At 42.2% G+C, this 10,555-nt stretch overlaps 1 protein-coding gene across 1 annotated transcript; it reads right to left on the bottom strand.

The window, feature by feature from the left end:
* Nucleotides 1–4,909: 4,909 nt before the first annotated feature.
* On the bottom strand, nucleotides 4,910–7,620 carry LOC139417552 (uncharacterized). The gene is made up of 3 exons (XM_071166793.1): nucleotides 7,536–7,620; nucleotides 5,686–5,829; nucleotides 4,910–5,187 (listed from the first exon to the last, which is right to left on the bottom strand). Exons 1-3 carry the CDS (start codon nucleotides 7,618–7,620, stop codon nucleotides 4,910–4,912), a joined length of 507 nt encoding a protein of 168 aa, XP_071022894.1.
* Between the last annotated feature and the right edge of the window lie 2,935 nt (nucleotides 7,621–10,555).

Here is a 10,555-nt window from a genome sequence, read left to right as displayed (position 1 = left end):
TCCCTTGTCTGTTTTTTTTCATGTCTTGTTCCTGCAGGATGTCATGTCCATAATCAAATACCGTCATGCACATTCATACACACACACCCACACACACACACACACACACCTACAGAGCATAGCCTACATGGCAACACACACATCGACTTGAGCCACACCTGATTCATTCTGGTGCAGTGTGACTGCTAAGAGTTTGGACCATGGGGCCCTGTCTGCATTGAGAGCTGAACATACAAGCACATAACCACCATGTGCTGTGCATATTTCATGTGTGTTCAATAATTGAAAAGCCTATTGAAAGATTCAAGACCACTGCATTGTGTGCAGACAGAGATGCTCTTTAAACATCGGGGTCATCCATCAAGATGAGAGACGGTAGACTAGTGATTGCACAGAAACCCACCACAGGAATCTGATACAAACTGCATATACGGCTGCTTTCCCTCTAGCCTGAAGACATCTGAGCGGGAGAATATAGGCTAACGCATTTTGAGACGCTGAAGCAGGCTAATCTCTGTCCCTTGGTGAGAGACAGTGTAGTTTAACAGGAGGTGATATTCCATGGTAATCACTGTATTCAAGCCTAGGGTGGGTTTCCTCCATAGGTTAGTGCATGTGATACTGTGACTCAGTGGTTCCCAAAAATGATACTTTTTTAAATTTTTTATGAACTCAGTCCGGGTTTCAATTTACTCTTGAAAGTTGTAATAATGGAATGCACTAGTAGAATCCTCTCGTCAAGTCAGTCATTGCATTGTCAGAAATGTCCAGATCAACTAGCCCACGTCAGCTAACATTTTTAAACTAGTTTTTTTAGGCCATAGAAATAGACGTGGGGCGCAAGATGTTCCCAAATGCTGGAAGAGGGGTCTGTGAAAAAGTTTGGGAACCCCTGCTGTAACTGACCTTTGACACCTGTGAGTCGGAGCAGCTGTGATAGTGGCAGTCGGGGGGGGATGGGGGTGTCCTGGTAGTCAGAGCGTCTGTCTGCTGTACATTATCAACACCTCCCAGTCCTAACCACGGCTGCAAGAGATGGCGACAGACCCCCTCTGAAATACCCCCACTCCTGCCCACCAGCTGACACCCACCCCCAATCTTCCAGCATGCCATCTAATTGCCCCTCAGTGCTACCCCTACCCCAAATATGCCTCTGACCCTCCCTGTTCATGTATTTCCACACCCTTGAGTGAACAGCTAGTTCGCTGGCTCTGTCAAGGAACATCAGAGCACTCTACCATGGCATCCTTCCCTACTGTAACTGTTCCCCAGGCAGGTCTGCTCACATCTTCCATCGCTAGTAACCCTCAAACACACACACACAACCAGCCTACTGCACACAAATCTCAAACACAGAGACATTTCCATCTTTTGAGTAGTGTAAAATGAATACTTGTTTTTTTTGAAGGGATGTCATGAAATAGAATACACGAAGAGGAACAATAAAAAAAGAATCTATAACTTATGCGTATTGTAACTAAACAAGCTGCTTTATGTCAGTATATGTTTTAAATTGGACCATCCATCACCCCCCTTATCTTATTCGAGTACTAGGTACGAGTACATTTAACCTTTAACAAAATAAAAGTAAAAGGCTGTATATCTGTGTGGCCTGTTATAGTTCATGCTGTCACTCCCCCTCATATCTGCCATTTCCAGTTCCAGCTCCTGCCCTTCACGCCTTCTGTTTCCGCCACATTTCCCTCTACTTCTGCCATCCTCTTCCCACCATCATCTATACACCAACTTTCCTTCCGCGTCATGAAAAGTTGCACGCGCAGTTTGTCATCAGAAACCGCTGCTTCCTTACAGTCGTGGCCAAAAGTTATGAGAGTGACACATATTAATTTTCACAAAGTCTGCTGCCACAGTTTGTATGATGGCAATTTGCATATACTTTAGAATATTTTGCAATTAATTGCAAAGTCCCTCTTTGCCATGCAAATGAACTGAATCCCCCAAAAACATTTCCACTGCATTTCAGCCCTGCCACAAAAGGACCAGCTGACATCATGTCAGTGATTCTCTCGTTAATACAGATGTGAGTGTTGATGAGGACAAGGCTGGAGATCACTCTGTCATGCTGATTGAGTTTGAATAACAGACTGGAAGCTTCAAATGGAGGGTGGTACTTGGAATCATTGTTCTTCCTCTGTCAACCATGGTTCCCTGCAAGGAAACACGTGCCGTCATCATTGCTTTAAACAAAAAGGGGCTTCACAGGCAAGGATATTGCTGCCAGTAAGATTGCACCTTTTATCGGATCATCAAGAACTTCAAGGACAGCGGTTCAATTGTTGTGAAGAAGGCTTCAGGGCACCCAAGAAAGTCCAGCAAGCGCCAGGTCCGTTTCCTAAAGTTGATTCAGCTGCGGGATCGGGGCACCACCAGTATAGAGCTTGCTCAGGAATGGCAGCAGGCAGGTGTGAGTATATCTGTACACACAGTGAGGCGAAGACTTTTGGAGGATGGCCTCGTGTCAAGAAGGGCAGCAAAGAAGCCACTTCTCTCCAGGAAAAACATCAGGGACAGACTGATATTCTGCAAAGGGTACAGGGATTGGACTGCTGAGGACTGGGGTAAAGTCATTTTCTCTGATGAATCCCCTTTCCGATTGTTTGGGGCATCCAGAAAAAAGCTTGTCCGGAGAAGACAAGGTGAGCGCTACCATCAGTCCTGTGTCATGCCAATAGTAAAGCATCCTGAGACCATTCATGTGTGGGGTTGCTTCTCAGCCAAGGGAGTGGGCTCACTCACAAATATGCCTAAGAACACAGCCATGAATAAAGAATGGTTCCAACACATCCTACGAGAGCAACTTCTCCCAACCATCCAGAAACAGTTTGGTGATTAACAATGCCTTTTCCAGCATGATGGAGCACCTTGCCATAAGGCAAAAGTGATAACTAAGTGGCTTGGGGAACAAAACATTGATATTTTGGGTCCATGGCCAGGAAACTCCCCAGACCTTAATCCCATTGAGGACTTGTGGTCAATCCTCAAGAGGCGGGTGGACAAACAAAACCCCACAAATTCTGACAAACTCCAAGCATTTATTATGCAAGAATGGGCTGCCATCAGTCAGGGTGTTGCCCAGAAGTTAATTGACCACATGCCAGGGCAGATTGCAGAGGTCTTGAAAAAGAAGGGCCAACACTGCAAATATTGACTCTTTGCATCAACTTCATGTAATTGTCAATAAAAGCCTTTGACACTTGTGAAATTCTTGTAATTATACTTCAGTATTCCATAGTAGCATCTGCCAAAAATATCTAAAGACACTGAAGCAGCAAACTTTGAAATTAATATTTGTGTCGTTCTCAAAACTTTTGTTCACGACTGTACATAGCAGCGGATATGATCACATGCAACTTAGAATGCAGCTTGTGTAAGTTAAACACATAATCAGATGATTATCGTCTACATTACATCGCAGATGAGTATTGTTTACCAAGCAAGCCAGCGAGGCAAAATAAAATATCACAAATAGAGCTTCAGAAAGTGTGCACACCCCTTGACTTTATCCACATTTTGTTGTGATACTGCCTGAATTTAAAATGGATCACATGGAGATTTTGTGTCACTGGCCTACACACAATACCCCATTAAGCCAAAGTGGAATGATGTTTTTAGAAATGTTTAGAAATTAATAAAAAATGAAAAGCTGAAATGTCTTGAGTCAATAACTATGCAACCCCGTTGTTATGGCAAGCCTAAATAAGTTCAGGAATAAAAATGTGCTGAACAAGTCACATAATAAGTTGCAATAATAGTGTTTAACATGATTTTTGAATGACTACCTCATCTCTGTACCCCACACATACAATTATATTTAAGGTTGCTCAGTCGAGCAGTGAATTTCAAACACAGATTCAACCACAAAGACCAGGGAGGTTTTCCAATGTTTCGCAAAGGGTGGTACCTATTGGTAGATGGGTAAAGAATGTAATTAAATAAGCAGACGTTGAATATCCCTTTGAGCATGGTGAAATTATTAATTACACTTTGGATGGTGTATCAATACACCCGGTCACTACAAAGTTACAGGTGTCCTTCCTAACTCAGTAGCCGGAGAGGAAGGAAACTGCTCAGGGATTTCACCTGGAGGCCAATGGTGACTTTAATACAGTTTCAGATTTGAATGGCTGTGATAGGAGAAACTGAGGATGGATCAACAACATTGTAGTTACCCCACAATACTAACCTAAATGGCAGTGAAAAGAAGGAAGCATGTACAGAATACAAATATTCCAAAGCATGCATCCTGTTTGCAATAAGGCACTAAAGTAAAACTGCAACATTTTTGGCAAAGAAATGAACTATGTCCTGAATACAAAGTGTTGTATGTTTGAGGCAAATCACTGAGTACCACTCTTCATATTTTCACACATGCTGGCTGCATCATGTTATGGGTATGCCTGTCATCAACAAAGACTAGGGAGTTTTATTCCGTTTCTTTTTATCCTAAAAAAAAATATATATATACTTTCAGCAGGACAATAGCCTAAAACACAAGGCCAAATATACACTTAACAAGATTACATTGAATTTTCCTGAGAGGCCTAGGTACAATTTTGACTTAAAATGGCCTTGGAAATCTATGGCAAGACATAAATGGCTGTCTTGGATTGATCAACAACCAACTTGACGGAGCTTGACAAATTTTACAAAGAATACTGTGCAAATATTGTACAATCCAGGTGTGCAAATGTCTTAGAGACTTACCCAGAAGACTCACAGCTGGAATCGCTGCCAAAGATTTGGCCAGGGTAGGCCGTCATTGTAAGTAAGAAATTGTTCTTAACCGACTTGCCTCGTTTAGTAAAGGTAAAAAAAATATAACATTTATTGACTCAGGGGTGTGAATACTTATGTAAATTAGATATTAGTATTTCATTTTCAATAAATTCTAAAACATGTGTTCTGTCCCGGCAACACCGAGATGACAGCCCACGATGACTCCACCCACAGCAGGCCGGTCCAGGACGTAGTGGGTAGCCACGTTGGCGATGGAGCAGCCGTGGCCCCTGGTGACCGTCTCCAAGGCAACCAGCAGCTCCTGGAACAGCCCCCATCCTCCACAGCTGTCAATCACGTTCTTGTACTTACTGAGGGAGGCGGTGTTGAGCTCTGCCCTGCTTGTAGGCTCTGCCTTCCCTAGATAGCGCTCTGAGAGTAGACCACCGGCTGAGAGATAGAGGGAGGACAGAGAGATGGAGGTTTAAAAAGATGGAAGGGGAGGGGGTGGATACAGAAAGAGAGAAATGGTAAAGATCAGGAAAAAGGAACAGCGGGAAATACATAGAATAGGGTGAACAGGGCGGCAGAGAAACAGCTTCATCAGTCTGGACTCCATCTTAGAACTCCACCATTTTATATCACTACACCCCACATGGCAAGAGAGTCAATATGGAAAGTATTTCTCTAATCGCTAACACTAAGAAACTGACAATAACCGGTCAATGAGGTTGCAACAGTAACTGTGACCTAGCCTGGTCTGTAGATCAGAAGGGTTGGCTAAAAACCCATACAGACCTGGACCAGGCTAACTGGGACCTAACCCAACCCTTCACCACTGACTCTCTCAGTGCAGTGGCTCAACTATGACGATCTAGAGCAGCCAAGTAGCTCCAGTAGGAGACGCTGTGATGACCTAATCCCCCATGACCTCTGACCTATCCTCACCCAGAGTTCCGTAGGTCAGTAGCTGGATGTCGTGAGACAGGCAGACAGCCTCCACCTTAGCAGCGGGCCGCTGGTCGATCAGGGAGTACGGCACCTGGAAGGAAACAGTGGTCACCAACTTTTTCGGGGTCAATATCTCTTTCGCTGTCAAAAAGCAAGCAGACGTCTACCGCTCAGATTTGTTTTAGCAACTTGACTTCAAAAAAAGAACATTAACCTAATAAAAACTGTCATGTAGGAATGAGGTTTGGGCAGTAGGCTTAATACATTATCACAGCATATTGGCTCTATGATTGGCCTGCCAATATTGTTAATCAGACCATATTATATTTCAAATTCAAGCTTTGATAACAAAATAGATCATTTGCTGTAGCACTTGCGAGGCACAGCTGAGCATAAATTGAAATAATTTGCAAATAATTAGATTTTTTATTTTACTGGACTGATGGTACCTGCATCTGATGGTCATGGTGCTTTCATGACAACTGGGAACTCTGAAAAAAAAAAACGAGGTCAAATCATGAGGTCAGTGAAATTTAGGTCGTAAAGTTGGAGCTCTAGAAAGATGCCAGAGTTTTTCCCCAGTCGAATCTCGTTCACTGGTCGAATCAATGGTCACTTTAATAATGTTCACATACTGCTTTACTCCTTTCATATGTAAATACTGTATTCTACTGTATTTTAGTCAATGGTCACTTTAATAATGTTCACATACTGCTTTACTCCTTTCATATGTAAATACTGTATTCTACTGTATTTTAGTCAATGGTCACTTTAATAATGTTCAGATACTGCTTTACTCCTTTCATATGTAAATACTGTATTCTACTGTATTTTAGTCAATGGTCACTTTAATAATGTTCACATACTGCTTTACTCCTTTCATATGTAAATACTGTATTCTACTGTATTTTAGTCAATGGTCACTTTAATAATGTTCACATACTGCTTTACTCCTTTCATATGTAAATACTGTATTCTACTGTATTTTAGTCAATGGTCACTTTAATAATGTTCACATACTGCTTTACTCCTTTCATATGTAAATACTGTATTCTACTGTATTTTAGTCAATGGTCACTTTAATAATGTTCACATACTGCTTTACTCCTTTCATATGTAAATACTGTATTCTACTGTATTTTAGTCAATGACACTCCGACATTGCTCGTCCAAATATTTACATATTTCTTAATTCCATTATTTTACATGTAGATGTGTGTGTATTGTTGTGAATTGTTAGATACTACTGCACTGTTGGAGCTACAGTAGGAACACAAGCATTTCACTATAACGTCTGCTAAATATGTGTGTGTCACCAATACATAAAAAACGATTGAGTTCCCAGTTGTATTGGGTGTTTCTCACAGAGCTGAGAGTTGTCCTGAGAAACATTGCTTTCAAGTGGTTTTAATTGGTGGGTGTGATAATACAGTATGTACATGGGCGCCTGACTTTGTCTGAAAGTGGGGGAGAAAAAAATAGAAAATAATTTACAATAGAAAAATATATATATAGTACCAGTCCAAAGTTTGGACACACCTACAAATTTAAGGGTTTTTCTTTATTTTTACTATTGTCTACATTGTAGAATAATAGTGAAGACATCAAAACTATGAAATAACACATATGGAATCATGTAGTAACCAAAAAAAGTGTTACAAAAATCTAAATATATACAGTTGAAGTCAGAAGTTTACATACACTTAGGTTGGAGTCATTAAAACTCCTTTTTCAACCACTCCACACATTTCTTGTTAACAATCGACTACCCCAGATGGTGCGATGAACGGAGGACACAGAGGCGGCGTTCCAGACCCTAAAGGAAGCGTTATGTTCGCACCTGGTACTCGTCAACCCGCACTTCTCCAAACCCCTCCTGGTCCAGACAGACGTGTCTGACACAGGGGTGGGGGCCATCTTGTGTCCACCCATGCCTACGCCCCTTGGGCATTGAACAAGAACTGTCAACTTGAAAATGCAAACTGGAGTTTTGCATTTAAATTTGGTCATAAATTATGTTCACATTGTGGTATCCAAGGAGGTCTACCCCGGGGGTTGGTGATAGAGGGGAGGTACGTGCCATGACGTTTGGTGAATGCAGATGAAGCTGAGAAAAAGGAGTTGGCATGTGGGAAGAGTCTGACTTTTGGGAAATACCAGTTAAAGACAAGTAGGGTTTAAACTGAATTAAGACTACCAAAAGACCAAAGCCCATTTAGACCCAATCACCATCTCTTCAAAGTAATTTACTAAATGTAGTCCAGTTTGTAACATTCTCTGTGAAATGGGCTTTGAAATGTGTAATTCAATGTAGAGAGCTTTGAAATTATTGATGAGTCCATTTTAAAGTAAAAATGTATTAAAATGTTGATGACGGTAGTATGATAAACTGAAGAAAACATAAATTATCATCAAGTTTGACATTTTTTGGTTACTTTTTGAAAATAATAATATTAAATCAACCAAAATACCAACAAATCTCAAAACTGATAGATAGATGCAAAAATGTCATTTCAGCCTGTGGTGCATGGCCTTAAACATTTTCACATATTTAATCATGTAGCATTAGGCCTACTGATTATATCTCCGTATTTACTTACAAGCTACTACATTGGCAGCTCGCGTGCAGTTTCCGCAAAGGTGTAACCAGTGGGAGAATCTCAATTGCATACTCCTCGCGTCCTCTCTCCTCGCCTCCTTCTCAAAACACATTGGATGAGAAAGCCAGAGGTCCCTCTGATCATCTTCGCCAATTTTATTATTTTATTTTTTTTGAAAAGTTTTATTAACATTATTATTATTATTATTATCATCTTCGCCAATGGGTTTTGAGGAGGCGAGGATGCGAGCAATAGGGATTTTCCCCAGAGGCTGCGAAACAGCGACGCCTAATCAGACATGCCCGTGTTCACCATCATGGTTCTTCCAGGCAAAGTGAAATGACAAAATATGCTTGTGGTGTCCGTAGCTCAAATTATATGTAACACCATAAAACAAAATACAAATGTAAAAACAGCACAACAAAATAGATTTTAAAAAAAACATTTTGCAAGTGCCTTTTCATTTGAAAAACAAGTGGTAAAACAGTGCTTTCTAACTGCACTGAACCAAAACAGTGGCGCGCGGGAGCGCCCCAATTTCGTAGTATCCAATTGTTGTAGTAGCTACTATCTTGTCTCATCGCTACAACTCCCGTACGGGCTCGGGAGAGACGAAGGTTGAAAGTCATGCGTCCTCCGATACACAACCAACCAAGCCGCTGCTTCTTTAACACAGCACACGTCCAACCCGGAAGCCAGCCGCACCAATGCGCCGGAGGAAACACCGTGCACCTGGCCACCTTGGCTAGCGTACACTGCGCCCAGCCCGCCACAGGAGTCGCTGGTGCGCGATGAGACAAGGACACCCCTACCGACCAAGCCCTCCCTAACCCGGGCGACGCTAGGCCAATTGTGCGTCGCCCCACGGACCTCCCGGTCGCGGCCGGTTACGACAGAGCCTGGGGGCGAACCCAGGACTCTGATGGCACAGCTGGCGCTGCAGTACAGCGCCCTTAACCACTGCGCCACCCGGGAGGCCGCGAAGCAACACTTTCGAGTGGGCAAAACCTTGGCGAGGGGGGGAGGGGCTGCAAAATGCAATCTGTTAATTATTATATGTACTGAACAAAAATATAAAATGCAACATGCAACAATTTCAAAGATTTCTACTGAGTTACAGTTCATAGAGGAAAATCAGTCAACTGAAATAAATTCAATAGGCCCTAACCTATGGATTTCACAGGGGCGCACCCACTGGGGAGTCAGGCCCAGCCAATCAGAATTTGGTTTTTTTTTCGCACAAAAGGGCTTTATTACAGACAGAAATACTCCTCGGCACCCTCCTCAGACGATCCTACAGGTGAAGATGCTGGATGTGGAGGTCCTGAGCTGGCGTGGTTACAAGTGGTCTGCGGGTGTGAGGTCGGTTGGATGACCTGCCAAATTCTCTAAAAAGACGCTAGAGGCGGCTTATGGTAGAGAAATTAACATTAAATTATCTGGCAACAGCTTTTTTGGACATTCCTGTAGACAGCATGCCAATTGTACACTCTCTCAAAACTTGAGACATCTGTGGCATTGTGTTGTGTGACAAAGCTGCACATTTTAGAGTAGCCTTTTATTGTCCCCAGCACAATGTGCACCTGTGTAATGATCACGCTGTTTAATCAGCTTCTTGATATGCCACACCTGTCAGGCAGATAGATTATCTAGACAAAGCAGAAATTCTCACTAACAGGGATGCACAAAAAACGTTTTGTGCATATGAAACATTTCTGAGATCTTTCATTTCAGCACATGAAAAATGGGACCAACACTTTAGATGTTGCGTTTATATTTTGCTTCAGTATATAATATATAAAATGGCCATATCGATTTTAACACGGACTAGCTCAAATTATTATTAATCCTTGAAAATGACAAATTACCCAATGGATCATTATACTTTAACTGGTAAAAAAGGGGTGCAAAAACATTAGTTTGCACCCCTATTTTGAAAGTGGGGATGCAGCTGCTCCATTTGCTCCATTACTCAGACACCTATGAGTATGTAGCTATCAGACTTTACTGGATGGTGGGGAACTTGTAGCATGATTTTGCCCACACTAGTCTCTATTTAAGACTCACCTTGCGGTCCATTGGTCCAGGTCGAGGCACCCATTTAGTCAAACCATGAAGGGTTACACCGCTGGTTTTCAATTTCACCTAGAAAACAGAATGCTACAATTAGAATCTGCGCTGTCTGTGACTAGACACTTTGAAATGCATTCCCTAAATTCACACCCTCCGGTATATTCACTACATTTACTTGTTGTCTGGGTGTACAA

The sequence above is a fragment of the Oncorhynchus clarkii genome, chromosome 9 (genome assembly GCF_045791955.1).
Source record: "Oncorhynchus clarkii lewisi isolate Uvic-CL-2024 chromosome 9, UVic_Ocla_1.0, whole genome shotgun sequence".
Taxonomy (NCBI): domain Eukaryota; kingdom Metazoa; phylum Chordata; class Actinopteri; order Salmoniformes; family Salmonidae; genus Oncorhynchus; species Oncorhynchus clarkii.
Note: the sequence above shows the minus strand (reverse complement) of the source record. Positions and strands in the feature narration are given on the sequence as shown.

Bases quoted from the DNA above. Each gene is read 5' to 3' on its own strand.
- LOC139417552 (XM_071166793.1), bottom strand. From the start codon at position 7,620: ATGGGTGGACACAAGATGGCCCCCACCCCTGTGTCAGACACGTCTGTC. The intron at 5,830-7,535 runs GTACCAGGTGCG...GCTTTTTGACAG, and splicing joins GGAGAAGTGCGGGTTGACGA to CGAAAGAGATATTGACCCCG. The intron at 5,188-5,685 runs GTGAGGATAGGT...TCTATCTCTCAG, and splicing joins ACTGACCTACGGAACTCTGG to CCGGTGGTCTACTCTCAGAG.